At 35.3% G+C, this 20,274-nt stretch overlaps 2 protein-coding genes across 9 annotated transcripts in view; one reads left to right on the top strand and one right to left on the bottom strand.

Annotated features, from left to right (window-relative positions):
• ELP4 (elongator acetyltransferase complex subunit 4) overlaps nt 1-5,409 on the bottom strand; it is a 162,098-nt gene extending 156,689 nt beyond the window's left edge. For all 3 annotated transcript variants that reach the window (XM_084896056.1, XM_084896055.1, XM_084896057.1), the window contains exon 1: nt 5,131-5,409. In XM_084896056.1, coding sequence (XP_084752182.1) covers nt 5,131-5,365 — 235 coding nt within the window. In that variant the 5' untranslated portion in view covers nt 5,366-5,409. The remainder of the gene's footprint in view (nt 1-5,130) is intronic.
• A 53-nt stretch (nt 5,410-5,462) lies between these two features.
• Nucleotides 5,463-20,274, top strand: part of IMMP1L (inner mitochondrial membrane peptidase subunit 1) — a 32,659-nt gene continuing 17,847 nt past the window's right edge. The window contains exons 1-3 of one of the 6 annotated variants that reach the window (XM_084896066.1): nt 5,463-5,564; nt 7,390-7,506; nt 17,886-18,141. The gene's annotated coding sequence lies outside the window, so the exon portion shown is untranslated. Of the gene's footprint in view, nt 5,627-7,389; nt 7,507-17,885; nt 18,142-20,274 lie in introns of all 6 variants that reach the window. The other 5 variants (XM_084896063.1, XM_084896067.1, XM_084896064.1 and 2 more) reach the window with 5 other exon arrangements.

Below are 20,274 nucleotides of genomic sequence, written 5' to 3'. Positions count from 1 at the left end.
TTCAATGACTTTTATCAACCAAATTAATATCCCACCAAGACTTCTTCTAAAAGTAATTAAGTTTTTTTTATTATGTAAATTAACTACTCAAATTAAGATTGGCTCTAGTAATGACTGGTGATTTTGATTGAAGCTTTTATTCTATGCATATGATGTACTTATACACACACTCAGTATCAGTTTATCTACGTAGTCTTCCAAATTTTAGTGTGGCAGACCAAAATAACCATGTATAAGGTATTTTGATATACCTCATTTGATATGCTGAAGTTCTAGCTGTATCCTAGAGTTTTTAAAAATACTTTTATTGGTTCCAAAGAAGGTAGAGGGAATGATAGACAACAATGATGGGAGAGAATCATTGATTGGCTGCCTCCCAAATACCCCTTCCTGAGGACCAAGCCCACCTTGACCAGGAATTGAACCAGGACCTCCTGGTTCATAGTTCAATGCTCAACCACTAAGCCACTGCAGCTTGCCAAAATAAAGTTTGAATAAGTTTGTAGTTATGTTCCCACCAAAAATTTGAAAGCTTGACAATATATTCAACCAAAGCTAGCTTTTAATATATCTTTTAAAATCAGTAATCCCTAAAATGTTTGACAGGTAAGTAAGCAATTATAATATCTTTATAAAACATACAATGAAGTAAAATGGTCTTCTTTTAATTGTATCTTGTAGAAATATAAAGACACTTTCTAAGTCTATAGGCAAATAAACACTTGGTTTTACTTCTAGACCTTTTTAAGAAGTATATTTATCTCCAGCTTATTAAAAACACAGGCAGTAAAATATCATACCCACATTTAAGATTACATGAGTTTGCAAGCATGATATTTTAATGTATTAATTTCATCAAGATTTTATATTTAAAAATGACACATTTTGTCTTAAAACTAAAAAAATCTAATGCTTTAGAAAATATCAAAGAAAATTTAAGATCTTGTGATTATGTGCCATTTTCCTAATGATTTTTAAAATACGAGGGAAAGGATTTTTTAAAAAAAAAATTGGTGTGAAATTACAATATATATCAATATTATTTTAAAGAAAGAATATCCAATCCCCACACTTCCCAAAACAAATCATTAATTAAGCTATAAATTTTGGGTAAATAACATCAAGTTAATATATTACAACATGAGGGCCCAGAAGTGATCCCTTATTTAACAACAATGGTATCTCCCTTTTCAAAGTTAGAGAAAATAAAAGAGAAAGGAAAAACACCCAGAAAAAATAACAGTGAACTAAACAAATCCTTTTAAGTGCTCTCTATTAAATAAGTTTTGCTTAAAAGAATAGAAAGGCATTTTAGAGAAAATGCAATGTTAAAAACAAGTACATATCCTTTTCTTAGTTCATATAAATAAAATATTTAATTGTCACACCTCATATTAAATTGCAGTTATTTCATTTATAATAAATCTACTTTTTCTTCTCTCTCTTGAGGAGTTTAAGACATCCTGACAACTCTTTATTGTAACAATTATTGGCTGGGCAAATATAGTATTCAAAATAGAAAAAGCTATGAACAGTGACAATGGTTATATTGATTAGATCACATGAAACAATTTTACATTAAAAAAGGAACAAGCTGCCTAAACCGGTTTGGCTCAGTGATAGAGCGTTGGTCTGAGGACTGAAGGGTCCCAGGTTCAATTCTGGTCAAGGGCATGTACATTGGTTGCGGGCACATCCCCAGTAGAGGGTGTGCAAGAGGCAGCTGGTCGATGTTTCTCTCTCATCGATGTTTCTAGCTCTCTATCCCTCTCCCTTCCTCTCTGTAAAAAATCAACTATATATATATATATATATATATATATATATATATATATATATATGTACTTTTTAAAAAAAAAGGAACAAGTTACAGCTTTTAGTTGCTAAAATATCATAACCAGGATTATTTTATTGAATCCAAACTCAATGAACATCTCCCACAGTCTAGACTCTAGATTGATACAGTGGAGCAAAGGAAATAAGACCACTAGTATTTATTTTTTGACATCGGTGTTGAAAATGGCAGCTACATCAAACTTCTTTGGAATACTCTTCCTGGATTATTATTTACCCCTAATTCCTATCTGTCATTCACCTGACAGTCAAAATGTAATAATTCCTAAACAGCAAAGAAGTTAACCCAGTCAAGCCTGAAGTCACCTTTCCTTCAAGTATCTTTTTGAAGAATGAGGCTGGGGAATAGTTCTTACAGACTCAATAATATGGACTACATTTTATATGCTAGGATAAAATAAATTCTGCTAGAATCTTTTACCTTCTATAACCTCTCTTTGGACGTTCTGGAAAAGAAAAATGGAATATTTACATATAGTATCACCAAAAAACAACAAATTTCCTGAAAGGGTAGGGTTGAGAACTAGATTAGGAAATCTCAGAACCTGAAAAACTTATGTGTAGCCCACTTGGGAAATGTCTATCAGTAAAACAATAAAATTCAGTTGACAGAACAAAAATATTTAGTATCATTAGATCATGTTTAAAAGATGCATATATAAGGAATTCTCAAATGTATGAAACATTTTGCTTTTGGAGTAAACAATGGAAATTTGAGAATATTACTTAATTAGCCTATATGAGCATATTTCTTCATTAGTATTTTAAGTATATTTTGCATCTATGCTTAAAACAATGATGTCACAGTGGCAACAGTAAAATATTGCTGTACTGTATGGCAATAACAATACGTATTTACTTGTTACCAAGTAATTACTGAATATATTTAGGCAACAATACAATGTCACAGTATAGTTTCATCATCCTGATAAAGCATCCTACTATCATTACATTTTTGTCACAATATGATCATATTACGCTTGTCAGAATCCCAGTCAAATAACATGTAAGAAACAACATAATCTGAATTGCTTATACCTATGTATATACACATTAGCAGCCAAATGTTTCACTTTCAAATAATGTTTTAATGAAAAACAATGTAATGGGTTTGCTCCACAGGGGCATACAAATAGAACATGAAAATACAAAATATACTTCTCCACATATTATTATTCCAAATGTAGTAATTCCTATAACAACAACTTCTTCTATTCCTTTGTACATTGAAAATTAACTATACACACATAAAAAATATTTCAAAATATCTAAAAACTGATACTCATTTCAATCATCTTAAGGAACACTACTTTTTAGCATAAGCTTGTTACAGTCAAATACTAGAGTCAAGCATATCTGGAAAATTTTGAAATTAGAGTTCAAGGTTATATCATTGTAGAAACACATGAGGAAGTTGCCTTGAGTTACCTTCTTGGTGGGGTGCTTCCAGGGACTAGAGTTAAATCATTAGTCTCAGGTTCAATAAATGGTTAAAACCACTTGAAAAGAGTTCTCAAAAATTTGAAATGCATTTGCAGAGCACTAAATCTGGAGCCTAAAGATCAGCCCAGGCTGTACTGGTTTCCTGGCTCTGTTCATGTAACTTCATTTCTAAGTCTGTTTTTTGAGCTTCATCTTACATGTTTCAGAAGTTCTTGTCCAGGTTCTTTGCTGGGTTTTTTTGTTTGTTTGTTTTGTTTTCTTACACATTATTTTTTCAATCAATAACTTGTTGAGAATCTACCAAGTGACAGAACTGGGCAAGGCACATTTTGTTCCTCTAATGAGCAACTCAAGATACATCAGAAATGTGACCTTTTTGTTTGGAGAATTTCAGGATCAAGTGAGTAAAATTATATATCCCAATTGAATTAATAATATAATCACTTATAACATATATTTATATATATAAAAACACACTTGGTGAGATCCTATATTTAAACTTAAATTTGAAAACAGCTTCCAAGTTTTAAGTTCAACTATAGAATCACACCCAAGTAAGGTTGCAAGGGTTAAAAAAAAAAAAAAAAAAAAAAAGGTGAGATAAATACTTGCTAACTAGATATTCTGAATCATTTTTGTTTATAGTACCATGTAATTTAGGAAGTCAACAGACTTGAAACAAATTAAGTAAAAATACTTAGACTTATTTAGAAATAACCAAGACCCAGTTTAGGACATGAAATAACAGAGGCAAAAAACCATATCCTTTCTCACAGGTTGCTTAACTTGGCACTTTCCTTTACATTAAACCTTGCAGGATGGGGCTGGGAACTAAGGATGAGGGGAATACAACAGAGAAAAATGTCAAGTGCAGTACAAGGACAAGCAATGGCATTTCTAGAATTTTATGAAACTGTACAAGATTTAACTGGCCACACATCACATCCTATTAAAAAGTCATGACATACAAACATAAATCTTCTTTTAATGAAGCAGCATTCAGTTAGGAATTAACTAATTTACAACCTTTCTTTACACAGCAGTTCTGTCCTACCAATGTAATCAGGTCAATCCTTTCAGTGTCAGGGTTACAAAACAAACATATTCAGGGCAGGCTTGTCATGAACGGTTCCAGAGATTATAAAGGAACGCCGTAAGAACTGCCCTTCTTTTACTCGTTAAAATGAGTTAATAGAGAGAAAAAAATCTAACAAAAATATAATACGTGTATTTAAGGCAGCAGATACGGGCGTAACTTGTCAGTTTCAAGGACAGGCTGTGCAGGGAACTACTTTGCATCTACATAAACCTTTAATCCATTCTTTTAAAGCCATCGTGGTTTGTTTAAAGATCCAGAACCCGGAGATGAGCATCCTGGCGGTGAAAGACGGGAGGTTATTATTATTATTTTTTTAAGTATTTTTCTAATGCAGCCTCTCTCTCACTAGGATGCTAACTTTGGCAGGTTAACCCAAACCATGAACTAATCTGAGGATGGCGTTAGGATAAACTCAAGAGACCTGGAGGGGATCCTAGAGAGGACGGCCAACCTGTCTCCAACCATGAGAAATCTCCCTTCACCAAGGAAACAGCACGAAGGGATCCGATCGCAATCTAGCACAAGGCTGTGGGGCAGGAGCCCGAGTAAAAAGTGGAGCATGAGGACAGGTCTAGGTAACAGCATTTAGGGGTCTCCCTGCAACCACTGCTCCCTCCATCTCTATCAGACCTGGCTCTCTCTCCACAGAGACGTGGGGTCAGGAGAGTCCCCCCCAACAAATCCCCTCCCTTGTGTTCCCTCGGTCGAGCCTAAGATCTCCGTTCTGAACCGACCTAAGAGCTGGTCCAGGGCTGGGAGCCCGGTTGATACCAGCAGCTGCCCGTTCCGCACCGACGGTCGTGTGCCTGCGATGGACACCAGTCGGGAGCCGCCGCTCTCGGCGCCGCTGGCTCTGGGACCCCTTCTCTGGAAGCTGGTGACGTTGTGTTTGCTGGCCGCCGCCGCCGCCGCCGCCGCCTTGGACCCGGGACTCCAGGCGCCGGGTCCGCTGGTCCCCACTGCCGCCATCTTGGCGCTTCCCGCGTAGACCCAATAGGAACTCTGGGAACGCGAGTAGCGGGCCTGTCAGAGCCAGCCCCAAACTCCCGCCTCCTGGAGGCTCTCGTAGCCAATAGAAGCGGGAGTTCCGCCTCAAGTCAACCAATAGCAAGGCGTTTTGCTGAAAAGTGCTCTGTACGTGAGGACGGCGGACGTCTGCGGGACCCAGGTGAGACAGGCCCACCTGAGTCCTGGGTGAGAGAGCCTGGCGGGGCTCTTTGGGGCTTAGAGGTGGGTAATCTACAACTTTTGCTCTCCTGTTGAGTGTCTTCGTTCACGTTTAATTACAGAAACGATTGGTGGAGCGATATAGCAAACAACTGCCAGTGGGACTTTTCACAAAGAGGAAAGATAACATTTCCCCGCCCCTTCTCTTCGGATAGCTGATTGAAAATTCTTTGTCTTCACCTGAAGTCACTATTATTATTATTATTTTTTAAATGGTTGAGAATCGGAACTCACCTTAATGAATTGCTTGCTGAGCATCTGAGCTCAAAGTGTCAGGGACAGGTGGGTTGGATTTAGACCTTGGAGGGAAAACTCTTGAGCTTTGAACCAATTTGGTTTCCCTCTGATTCAAAGAGCAAATGACAGCATGTGCTTCTCTTGCCCCCGTGACAAGCTTTCGTTAATTTTAATGAGTGCTTCTGAAAGTCTTGGAGACCCTTCCCATAGGTGGTGTGAATGACAAGTGTTACTCAGACAACCTTGTTCACACATTTAATTGTCGTTTGCTGTTAAGGCACCTTCAAATAACAAAATACTTGAGGTATTCTTCCAAAAAAATTATAAGAATGAAATGTGTATGTACTTTATTTTTCTAGTGATTTGTGAAATGGAAATGAGAGCTTTCTTATTAGAATAGGAATTTTATGCGTGGGGAAAATATAACTTAGAGCTGCATCTTTCCATTTAAATTTTTTCTTAAAACTGTGTGTGTGAGTGTGTGGTGGGTAAGTGATTTTTAAAAGCCTTCATGATTGACAAGTTTAAACTATAAAAGACTTCCCAAATCATGCCTGTACTACAAAGTTATGACTGGTTTTGACAGTGATGTATGCTACTTAAAATACAACCAAACCGCATTGCAGTTCTTGCCATTGAATTGTTTTAAATCTCAGTGACCCATTAAAACTCTTTGGCAGGTTCTGTTTGATACATAAAATTAGTATTGCTGAGTAGTGACTAGAGTTTTTCATTTGGGGAGATCTTTCATTTTTCAGGATTTTTTGTTTGTTTGAAAAATGTTCAGGGGGAAAAAACCACTCATGTTGCAATTCAGCTATATCATCTGGAAACTTTGATGAGGTTTAGATGTTTTTATTTTGGATCTTTTGCCAGTATATATATATATATATATATATATATATATATATATATATATATATATATATATATAATTCAGTAAATAGCTGTTAAGTGCTTATTCTTTGCTTAGACCTAATCTTGTCATTTTCAGGCCTACAGAAGTGAAAATGTTCTTATTTGGGGGAGACAACATTAACTGTAGAAAACAGAATGCCACTTGAATACATTGAGCAATATGTACAAATTTTGTCCTGTAGTAACTAACTACTAAGAAGAGCAAAACAAAACGTGGCAAAGCATTTTAATATCAAATAGAAACATTTTGGATATTTTTGTTGCTCTTAAATACTGATTTTTTTACATGTTATTTTTACCTGTTCTACAAAGTTATGACTGGTTTTGACAGTGATGTATGCTACTTTTAAAATACAACCAAACCGCATTGCAGTTCTTGCCATTGAATTGTTTTAAATCTCAGTGACCTATTAAAACTCTTTGGCAGGTTCTGTTTGTTGCTCTTAAATACTGATTTTTTTACATGTTATTTTTACTCCCTATTCTCTTGTCTCCTACTCTGTTTACCCTTTGGTTTTCTAAGGGTGATAGTGTGATGCTTTATTTGCCTTATTACTAGAACATGGCTGAGAAAAGCCTTCAACTAATGTAATTTTGATTTTCTGCTTTAGAAATCCTGAAACCATGTGTCACCCACATACGCTTTGAGATGCATTAGATGCTTTTTTCCCCCGCTGGAAGCTCTGCAACAACTCTAAACTTTGAATGTATTGTAGAACAGACCTATGGTAAGTGGCCTCTTTTCCTCATTATTCTTGTCTGGTTCGTGTTTAAGTTAAGTTTTATGAATGTCCTAATGCTGCTACCTGCTGGACACTAATTTTTTAAAGTTGGCACTTAATAGATGGACAAGGAACTGGATAGTTGGAGGAGAATCCTTGGCTGCATTCACACACACACACAAAATAATATACGACAAAAGCAACTCTATCATAACGAGTAATACCATTGTCGTTGTGTTGATATCTGGAATATGATGAAAATGCTGATAGACTTGCTTCTGATTTTCATTGTCTGTTTCCTGTTTAACGGCATCTAAAAGTTATAACTAACATACATTGCTTGTAGATGATGGACCTTTGAGGGTATCTAAAATTGTATATGAGTCTATATATATGTTTGTAATTTAATTCTTGTTGTTGCTATCTTTTTGTAATAAACTAAATTCTTTGTATTGTTGGTTTTCCAACAGCTTCAATATAATTTAAATTAGGAATTAAAGGGTCTATTTTAAGAGAGTCGCCCTATGTTACATTTCATACAGTGGGCTGTAAGAATAACTTGTTTTGTATATCCATCCCATAATCCAGCTATCATGTTTTCTAGTACACACACTGAATGATTCTTACACAGAATGACATTGTGTTGGACCTCAAGTGTCATGTCTGTCCACTTTTTTTTTTTAATATATTTTATTGATTTTTTACAGAGAGGAAAGGAGAGGGATAGAGAGCTAGAAACATCGATGAGAGAGAAACACCGACCAGCTGCCTCCTGCACACCCCCTATCGGGGATGTGCCCACAACCAATGTACATGCCCTTGACCGGAATCAAACCCAGGACCCCTCAGTCCGCAGGCCAACGCTCTCTCCACTGAGCCAAACCAGTTTCAGCATGTCTGTCCACTTTATCATGAACCCTCACATTTCATGCATACATAGATGCTCCCAAAATTGTTTTCAAATTGTGAGAGTAAAAAGTGTTTTTCTTCCTACTTTTGAGCCAGAATCTTATATATTTTGGAGTGCAGCCTGAATAAAATTATTGCCTGGATGTAATGTAGATTTTTTTGAAGTAATCATACATCCCCTTAAAAAGAAGGAAATGACAGAAACAACATTGAGCTAAGCAAAGATTTAACAGAATAACTGATCTTATACTCTTTAAAAGCCTGGTTCTTTTTTAATAGCCATTGGGAAAATTTGTGAAATCTACTCTTAATTGGGATTATGGAGAATTATGTATACTAACTTGTTTCTTTATTATTAAAATATTGCAATAAAAATTTGAAATATAGACCAAGAAAATAAAATTGTGCTTCAGAAAAACAGTCATTTAAAAGTGAAATGCATTTGACTGCTCACCCAATTATAAACTACTAAAGGCCCGGTGCATGAAAATTCATGCACTGGAGTGTGGGGTCCCTCAACCCCTCCTGCCCCCTCTCACAGTCCGAGCGCCCTTAAGGGGTGAGAGCCAACCTTACAATCAGGGGAAGGCGATACCCCATCACACCTCTGCTGCTGCCACTGCCAGCAGCGCAAGCCTTGGCTGGCTCTGATTACCTGTGCCTTGGGCAGCCCCGGTAGACTTGGGCAGCCCCGGTAGACTGGGCAGCCGTGCTTCAGGCTCGCCCTGGTGGCTAGGGGGCTAAGGGGAATGGGGGACTCCAGAGGCAGGTGCCCCAGTGGGGCTGAGGGGATTGGGCACCACCATCTTTGAGGGCATGGCAGTCAGTTAACATATTCCCTTCTTATTGGTTGTGGGCGCTGCAATCTTTGAGGACAGGGCAGCCAATTAGCATATTCCCTCCTTATTGGCTGTGGGCACCACCATCTTTGTGATGGTGTGAGGGTAAATTAGCATATTCCCTCTCTATTAAATAGGATTGAATGTGAATTTAAAAAAAAAACCTGGGTAAAGAGTGTTTGCTACATGACAGAAGATTTGGGGAAGATGGAAATTACTATCCCAGGACAATAGATATCACTATGATGATTTCCTATACCAGTGAGGTGTTTTTAAATTTGACAATTCATTTCTTCTCAAACTTATTAACTCAACAAATTTCACATTTGCATTTAGGGAAAAATAAAGGTCTTAATGTAGGTTTTTGCAATGAGAACATATTTCAGAATTTGCCTTATGAACAAAATATCTGAGAGGCCCAAAGCGAGCCATAGCTTTTTCTAGGATACATTTGAGATCAGTATGTGGTGGTTGCTCAAAGTGATATAACCCCAAAACCAATTGTGGGAGTTTATTGCATATATGCATGTGTATTTATAATATAATATATGTATATGAGTTTTTATATATATATATATATATATATATATATATATATATATATATATTTTTTTTTTTTTTTTTTTTTTTTTTTTTTTGTAGTAGCAAACCATTGGAAACACCCTTAATGTCTACCCATAGGGTACTTGTTAAATGATCTGTAGCCTATCTATACAACTTTAAAAAAAGAAAGGATGTTCGCTATGTGCAGATTTGGAAGTTTTCAAACATACATTGTTATTTGAAAAGAGCAGAATTCAAACAATGTATTATAAACTACTTTTTGTGTTAAGGGAGGGGAATCAAAATATAAATATATCTAGATTTATACAATAGATTTATACAATATATACAATAGATTTTGTATACCCAGATTTTCTTTATGCAAATATAAGCATAAAGAAAATATTTGCATAAAGAAAATCTGGAAGGGTATACAAAATCTATTGAGTTCAGAATTTGATTATTTAAATGAATTGTCTCAGAATCCTTGTCATTTTCTTATGACAAGGATTTTGACTGCATTTGTGTATCTGTGTGTAAAACATCCTTTTAAAAGAAAGCTCTATATACAGAAAAGTACACATATTATAAGTAGAAAGCTCAATAAATTTTTCAGAAGCCAAATAAACCTTTGAAATCAGCACTTAAAGAAAAAGAACATTATCAGCACCCTAGAAGACATTGGCATGTTTCCTTCCAGTCACTATTTACCTCCCTGCATGAGAATAACCCCTACCCTGACTTTTAGTAGCATCATTAGTTTTACTTGCATTTAGCCTATCTAATAAAATAGTAATATGCAAATTAGTACCCACTCTGCCACGCCCACCACCCAGTCAAGAGCGGGTATGCAAATTAAACCAACCAAGATGTCTGTGGTCACAGATTGAGCAGGAGGCTTGGGTTTCCCCAGCAATGGAGGAAGCCATGCTTTCCGCATCCTCTGGCCAGCCCAGGCTTCCACTCAAGGCTACAAAGTTTCAATTATAGAAGATAAATCCAAACAAAAATGGCTGTGGCCACAGAGCAAGCAGGAGGCTTGGCTCTTCTCAAGGCTACAAAGTTTGAATTATAGAAGATAAATAAATCCAGGGCCTCCACTTGGGTCACTGGGGGCGTGGCTGGCCTGCAAACCACCACAGGCCCCTCACCCAGGCCATCCCATGCCCCAGGGGAACCCCCATCCTGATCCAGGACACCCTTCAGGGCAAATCACCTGGCCCCCACACGTGCACCAGGCCACTATCCTATCTAATAAAAGAGTACTATGCAAATCGACCATCACTCCAATACACAAGATGGCTATCCCCATGAGGTCAAAGATGGCTGCCCCCATGTAGACACAAGATGGCCACCACAAGATGGCCAGCAGGGGAGGACATTTGGGAGGGATCAGGCCTGCAGGGGAGGGCAGTTGGAAGAGGCCAGACCTGCAAAGGAGGACAGTTGGGGGTGATCAAGCCTGCAGAAGAGGGCAGTTAGGGGTGATCAGGCTGGCAGAGGAGGGAAGTTAGGGGCGATCAGGCCTGCAGGGAAGGGCTGTTGGGGGAAGGGGGGCCCAGGCATGCAGGGGAGGGCAGTTGGGGGCAATCAGGCTGGCAGGGGAACAGTTAGGCATCAATCAGGCTGGCAGGGAAGTGGTTAGGGGTGATCGGGCTGGCAGGCAGAAGTGATTAGGGGCAATCAGGAAGGCAGGCAGGGGAGCAGTTGGGAGCCAGCAGTCCTGGATTGTGAGAGGGATGTCCCAGATTGGAGAGGGTGCAGGCTGGGCTGAGGGACACCTACCCTCGTGCACGAATTTCGTGCACCAGGCCTCTAGTATTTTATATAGAATTATACAGTCTATTTTATGTGTGAATTCCTTTGCTCAACTTTATGTCTTGAGATTTGTCCATATTGTTGCATGTAGTCGTATTTTGTTCATTTTCATCATTGCATGTCATCATAACTGTATCACAACTTTTTTATTCATTCTGTGAATGAACATTTTGGAAGGTTCCATATAACACTGCTATAAACATTGTAATACATATCTCTTCACTAATATATTTACATGTTTCTTTTGATGGTATATCTAGGAGCAAAATTATTGGATCATAAGAATATATGTCCAACTTTAATCAGTATTGCCAAACAGTTTTCTAAAATGGTACTAGTTTATATTTATATGAAATCTCTAGTTGCTCCACATCTTCGCAAACACTCGATTCTTTTACCCATCTCTTTATATTTTTCAGATTCTGATGTGTATAAATAGTAAATGATTATCATTTTACTCTTTAGTTCCCTGATGATTAATGAAATTGAGCACCTTTTCATATGTGTATATTGCCTATTTCATTATTCTCTTTTGTGAAGTACTTGTTCATTTCTCTTGCCCATGTTCCTGTTGGTCTGTCTTTTTCTTTGACTTGTAGATGTTCTTTATGTATTTGGAATATGAGTCCTTCATTCAATATAGGTATTGCAAACATTTCTCCTGCTCCTAGGTTTGCCCTCTCAATTTATTAATAGTGTTTTTGATGAACAGATGATTATGACTTTAAAGTCATCTAGTTTGTCATTTATGTTTAGTGCTTTTTACCTCTTAAGAAATACTTGTCTATTCCAAAGATGTTCTGTATTCTGTATTTTTCTCTAAAAGTATTATTATTTTACATTTTTAAAAAATAGATATATTTTATTTATTTTTTACAGAGAGGGAGAGAGAGGGATAGAGCATTACAAACCTCGATGAGAGATGTGCCTGCTGGGGATGTGCCTGCAACCAAGGTACATGCCCTTAACCGGAATCCAACCTGAGACCTTTCAGTACGCAGGCCAATGCTCTATCCATTGATTCTTTTACCCATCTCTTTGGGTAAAAGAATCAGTGGATAGAGCATTGTTTTACATTTTATACCCTGATTTTAGATTGTATTTTCATAGTAGGCAATTTTGCTCTGCTTTTTATCTATATCTCTAAATAGAAAAGGGAGGTGGATTTATGTTAATGGCCATACTTATTTGCTTTTTTACTAAATACTCCCTTAAGAAAACAGTATGTTTATCTATGTTTGCCTCAACTGTAACTTTAATGTACTTCTTGTTTAAATTGTTTGCCTGTAAGCTAATTTTACAAGATTATTCAGGGAAGGATTTCTGGGGTGGGAAAATAAATGTTATGATTTTCAGTATTTTAAATAATACTACTAATCATAAAATTTTTTATCCATGAAATACAAAGTTTGGGGAAGTGCTTATAGACACAATGCCAGTTGCCTCATTTAAGTATAGTTCATTCTGTTAAAGTTTGGGATATTTCAGTGAGGGAAAAATTGCTTTTGTCATCAAAGCAATATGAAATGCTGGCTGTTAATCTGAGAATTATTTCTGTAAACTTCTTTTTAATTATTTTGATTGTAGGTAAGTGAGCATTCATTTGTATATACTAAGTTGTAACCATTCACAAGGCTTTCAGTGATACTTTTTATTATTCAGAAATATATGAGACATATGTTCTGTTTATGTGCCATTATTTGTATTGCAGAAAAGTATTTTTATATACTCTAATATTTTAGTTTTTATCTTGTCAATAATGTATATTATTAACTTATTGTATTAAGTCTGTATTTCTTAATGAGAAATTTCCTGTTTAAAAATGCATTTTGTCTGTGATCACAATGCTGAAATTATAGAAAGGTGATAGTTCTTGGCTCTTAACTAAGCACTTAAATATTTTTCACTTGTCATCTACATTTCTTAGTTTAAAGCACCAAATTAAATAATATTTTACTGTGGCTTTTATTTTAATTCATGCATTTAAAAACTGAAATTCAGATAAAAGGTAGTTTCAAAATAAATCCAGTATATTATTTATGAGTGGAGCAACACATTAGCATTGGGTTCACAATAGATCATATCGCTTTTATTCCATCTTACAAGCTTAGCAGCACAAACAGAATAATCAACATATTATTTGGCTGTCATCTGCTGAACAGAAACCAGAGATCACAAGGAGGTTTTCCCTCGCTGTGGTGATGGCCTTTTTGTTCCAAGCCCCCATCTGGGAGGGCCATGGTGTGTTATCATATGGAACGCGGGGTTTTCTGTAATCTGCTTAGCTGCACTGCAGTTTGAATCTTCATTCCATGTTTGTGTAATTTATAATTTTAATGAGACCATGGCTCTTGTGGGCTTTGAAATATATTAAAAGCTCTTTTGTGCATATGCTTTTGTTCTTGCTTAATAGGCTCAGTGTATTTAAAACTGATGAATTTTTATTCATGAATGTGGATGTCTGGGGATTAACTTAGACTGGATATCATTGCTCTCATATATTGACAGTTAGAAAGTTTTTTTTATTGTTATTTTGTTTTTATATGTGTGTGTTTGTCGGTATCTGTGTGTATATGTGATACTTATAACCAGGAAAGGAAAGAAATAGATAATTATAAAATGGTAGGAAAAAATGGCATGGCTAGGTTATAAAGAACTGATTTAGATGTTATCCATCTTATTTATTGATACTTATGTTTCATCTTCAGACTAAGTATTTTAGATAAATATTGTAAAAGAATGATTATGAAAAAGCAACTTTTGAATGAGTTAATACTTTACATACTACTGTTTATAGAAATTCCCAATGTGTGACAAAGATAGACTTTGTATTTTAATTGTATAATATCAATTTTCTTTCGTTATTCTAAATCTATCATTAACTTCCTTTACTTAAATTGGGTATACATTTTATATTTTAATTATCTACAGTTTTCCTTATTTCTGTAAAACTGTTTTTGTTAATAAAATTTTTTAAACCTACATTGCTGGATAATGAAATGACTAATGGAAAAGCAGCCTTCTAATAATTTATAAAATTGAACTTTTTCATTTTTCTAAAATTCTGAAATATACTAAATGCTTCAAATCTCTATAGTTATTACTTATGATGTATTTGAAAAATTTGAATATAAATAATTATATAGCGTGTTAGAAAAAAAAATCATGGCACTTGGTAGATGCAGACATATTTTTTGAAGCTGATGTCTATTGGACTCTGTATATACAGACCTTAGTTGTCTTTTATGAAGTTGCTCAAGATGTACTTTTTCTAAAAGCCTATGCTTACTGGACTAAAACATTTTTCTAACTATAAAACATTATTTTTTTGTTGTTGTTCACAATGGTCAGTAATTTAGCTAGTCCTTCCTTCCTCACTACCCTTATGCTAGAGATATGAAATAGATTCTAAAATGACTACATTTTCTTCTTTAGTAAGCTATCAACCAGATTTAACACTAGAATGTTTGTTCTTCCATAATAACCCTTTGCTTTAGTATTTTTATTAGTTGTACAATTTTAGTTAGATTAAGAATCTTATTAAAATATGTAATCTAAAATAGTTCTTTCCAATAGAAATATGAGTCATATATATATTTTTATTTAACCTGTTGTATCTAAATTACTATCTTTTCAACATGTAATTAATATATAAAATACTAGAGGCCCAGTGCATTGCCCAGCCTACACCTTCTCTAATCTGGCCCAGTGCACAGCCCAGCCTACACCCTCTCTAATCTGGGACATCCCTTTCACAATCCAGGACTGCTGGCTCCCAACTGCTTGCCTGCCTGATCGCCCCTAACCACTTCTGCCTGCCAGCCTGATCACCCCTAACCACTCCCCTGTCAGCCTGATTGATGCCTAACTGCTCCCCTGCCAGCCTGATTGCCCCTACCTGCCCTCTCTTGCCAGCCTGGTCACTCCTAACTGCCCTCTCCTACATGCCTGGATCACCCCCAACTGCCCTTCCTTGCAGGCCTGGTAGCCCCCAACTGCCCTCCTCTTCAGGCCTGGCAGCCCCCAACCGCCCTCCCCTGCTGGAGTGGTCCCTCCTTACTGCCCTCCCCTGCAGGCCTGGGTCTGTCCCAGCTGTTCTCCCCTCCAGGCCTGGTCCTTCCAACTGCCCTTCCCTGTAGGCCTGGTCACCCGCAACTGCTCTCCTCTGCCAGTCTGGTTACCCCTAACTGCCCTCCCTTACAGGTCTAATTGCCCCCAACTGCCCTCCCTTGCAGGCCTGGTTCCTCCCAATTGTCCTCCCCTGCTGGCCTGATTGCCCACAACTGCCCTCCCCTGCTGGCCATCTTGTGTCCACATGGGGGCAAGATCTTTGACCACATGGGGGCAGCCATCTTGTGTGTTGGAATGATGGCTAATTTGCATATTACCTCTTTATCATATAGGATTTTACTTTTGTTTGTACCAAGTCTTCAAAGTCCAGTGTATATTTTATTCTTAGAATACCTCTCAGTTTGGAGTAGTAACATTTCAAATGCTCAATAGCCATATATAGCTAGTGGCTACTTTATTAAATAGTATAGCTCTAAAGTATTTCATGTACAGAAATGTGTAGTTTTTGCATTCCTCATTATTTTCTTAGTAATATTCTAATCAAGGTAATCAAAGAGTATACATGTGCTATATATTGATAGTTGAAATTACACAGTACTGTTGACTGTTTAATACACAAAATCAGAATTATGTCACCTGACTCCTGAGTACTTAACGGATATTGTATAGATATGCTTAAAGAAACTGTGATTATAAGGAGAAAATGGCTAATATAAGGGATGTGGTATGTTCCTCAGCAATTTTGGACAAATAGAACTTGTCATATAAGCCATATTTCAAGTATAACAAGAAGATTAGTTTTACATGAATCCCACGGCAAATCTCAATACTTTTTTTAAGTTAGAAAGTTGAGAATTCCTCTTCGCATGCTTATAATTTTTCTGTGTTTGCATGAATGAAAGGAATCTTTCTTTTCATATAATTTTGCTTAGAGCTGGTATAGATTTAAACTTCTTAGAAGAAAAAAACTTAACATAAATTATTGGTTTCTAAGTATCTCTAGGATTCTACACATTTAAAATGCTCTGTATATATTTCAATATAAGAAGTTATTTCATTAAATACTTTAAAAACATATTGTTAAGAACTCTAAAACCTTGAATTGTCATTGGTTTGAATGGATTCAAATATCTTAAAATACAAAATGATGAAGGTGCTTTGTATAAAATACTGCTTCTGTACTTTATAAAAGTAGAGACCTTGTGTGTAATTGACCTTGCTCAAGTATGGTTTTGAGAGAAAATGATGTGTTCATGAGATCTCTGAATCTTGCTTATTTTCTAAATTTTGAGGGAATTGAGCTAATTCATATGTAATCTAGCTTATGTAGATTTTGACTGATGTTTATATTCTTTCACTCACTTAAATTTTTATTGACTTCTTTCTGTGACTTCTACATTTAAAGAATTGGCCCAAAATGTTAAGCTATTCTTTAAACAATACCTCTAGTTTTTTGGAGCTGATAAATCCATCCATTGATTTCCTAATTTTATTATGTACACAGTGAATTGTAATCCAAGATTACAGCAAACAAGATGTTAATTTCAAGCCATAATCTATGTACATTTCAATTACAGAGCATGATTGTTATAGAAGCACAGAATAAAAAGGAATAACATTTGTGCTATCCTCACAGGAGCTGTCAATAAAAGATGTAATGGGGGATTTAGGAATCTGGAAACGGCCAACTAATTTATGTGAATCTATTTTATTTCAGCTAGAAAGACCAAGCTCCTTTCGTCTGTACTGCATATTGCAGAGCACAGGCTGTCTATAGAAAACCAGGCGGCTGCATATGGATAGTCCCTTGATATCATTCACTTGCTGTGTAATCTTATTATGCAAAGTTCTAATCTTCACCTAGAATGAATGCCTCTGGGTCAGGATATAGTCATATCAGGGTTTTTGAGGTCATGTTTTGTGATCCTTAGCTTATTCTTCTAAGTAGGGCTGGGATTTAAAGGGTATTCCCCAGACGCTGGCCAAGATAGACAGCAGAACCTGCTGCCTTTTTGGAAGACAAGACCAACATGAGGTCCCCGGTAGGATTAAACTTGATTTGTAGCTGTAGGATTTTTTAACAGATGTATTATTGGACAGGGAATAGGGGGCCACCAGCACAGCAAAATTGAATCATGACTGGCATTCTCAGGGAGCTTGCTGCCTGCTAAAACAGCAGCTGCATGTGGATTTGACTTCTTTCAGGTGAAGCGACTTCCAGTCATTTGGAAAGGATGGGATGAAAAGGAACCTTGGTGATAATTTTGATGTCTGCAAGATTTAGTACCAGTGTAATGGGATTATCGGTAACACCTTCACTGCAGAAAAAGCCACCTGGCGCTATAACTGGCAGCAACTGAGAACTAATCCTTTCCCATCTCTTGGATGTCATTCATGAAGCTGAAAGCGATTTCTATCCTGCTAACTGTGATTAATTTTATAAACAACAACAAAAAATCAGGTGATCAAGGCAAAGAATATGCTTTCTATTAATTATTTAAAATATGGAGCTTTAGCTATTTGATTTAGAAATTATGTAAAGACATGTAAACTATAAACTATGTATGAATTAAAATTCATTTAAATGTTCAAGTAGACGTGATTATTAATATGTCTTTTTATACTTTTTCCACTTGAGTGATGTAATATAATTGCTTTTGGTGAAGATTTATATTTGAGATTAAATATTAAATTAAATACCTCAGTGTTCTTTTGGATATAAAGCCATTATCAATAAATTAAGTAAAATATGTATAGATGTAAGGAATCAGAATAATTTTTTTTCATACAGTTTGACTGCTTTTCCTGCTGATTAAATGATTTTAGTAAATAAAACATTTCATGATATAAAATATATAGACACATTTTTTATAATTACAATAGTTCTAGCTGATGAAAAGCGCCCTTTCTAAAAGTATATGTATGCTCTTACTATGTAAAAGTCTTAAAATAATATTAATACTAAATAGACTTATTTTTCTAAAATCAGAAATTCTTAGTCAAAGTTTCCTTTAGTAGATAGGGATTCAGTTATTTGCTCTGAAATCATGTATTCATTAATTGAGGTATATTTTTTAAGCATTTTATTTCAACTAAAACTTTATCAAGTACTTTGTTTAGAGGTGTTATTTTAATATTCTTCTCTTACACAGTCCAGAATAAACTGAGAGAAAATGAAGTGAAATTATCCCATCAGTCACCCAAACAGTATGCAACATAACTGCCAAGACAAGAAAAGATAATTAGTGTTGTCAGTGTTATGATCCTAGAGTACTTACTTTTAAAATATTCATAGAACTTGATTTTCATCTTATTGTTTTTTATTTAGTAGCTTTGTCTTTTAAGAAATAGATTATAAAATCTTAATCATGTTTTTAGGCTCTAAGTCTTACCTAAATATAGGTGACTAAAATATTTTTTGAAATTACAAGAACTAAAATATAATTATCCATCATGAATGATATATTGATTTATTTAAAGCCTCTGTTTACATATAATACATTTTGTTCTCCATATTTTCTTTCTTAGAAAAATCAATAAATGCAATATAATAAATTTATGTAGTCAATCTTTGGTCAGACCTATCTAGCAAACTTGTCATTCTTCATGGATTTTGTTTTAACTGGATCTAAGCGATTGTATTCGAAAATGTGTTTCTTCAGTTGTTGTCACATTGAAAATTAATGAATGAGAAAGCTTAATATTTTTACTGAACTGCATTGTGCTAGTTTATAAAGGACTTTTTTAGTCTTCTATTTCTATTTTTGCTACTGGAAAACCTGTCTGTTTAAAATTCTGTTATCATAATGAAAGATCTATCTATGAAATAAGTGGTCTAAAATATTTCTCTTGTCTTCATAATATAATTAATTTTATTTTAAAATATAAAATATTTGATTTATATGTAATTTAAAATTATTTTTCCAGGTAGTGTATTTTCTCATGATATTTTTCTAGAATAGTTAATAGTATTAAATAGTTATTTTTTAAAAGTAGCTTTCCTTTCAAAACAAAATTTGTCTAAGTTTTTATTAAACATGATTACTTTTCTGCTTTTTATTTACTTGGTTACTGAATGGCTCTTGAAAATTATTTTTTCTTTCTCTATCCTGGGCATTATTCTTATTTGATTAGAGATGGTTGTTTCATTTGGAAAGCCCCAAATAAACTCATCTTAATTAAATTCACTATTACCATGTAAGGCCTTCTCAATCATAATGCTGAATGGTATTTGTTCCATTTGAATGCATATCCTTTAACTATTGCTTGTACAACTTGTGTATTTTCCTGAGATACATGGATTATATAGCACCTGGATTATTCCACTCTTTGGGAGCTGGCACTTGATTATATTAAAAGTGTCAGTAGTTTATGCTTTATAAACATAAAATGAGTTTTTATTTTGATTACATATGTATGCATATGTATATAAAATAAACTTTAGTAGATAACTGGGTTTTAAAAAATCATAAATATTAGCATTATAAAGTTTATTTGATGAAAATTTATAGAATTATCTCAACATTAACATTCAGCTTACAATGATGGTTAAATTTTGTCATGTTTCTGAAAGTATTTACTATGTCTCAGTGGC

The sequence above is a fragment of the Pipistrellus hanaki genome (assembly GCF_964339955.1).
Source record: "Pipistrellus hanaki genome assembly, chromosome: 9".
Taxonomy (NCBI): Eukaryota; Metazoa; Chordata; class Mammalia; order Chiroptera; family Vespertilionidae; genus Pipistrellus; species Pipistrellus hanaki.
Note: the sequence above shows the minus strand (reverse complement) of the source record. Positions and strands in the feature narration are given on the sequence as shown.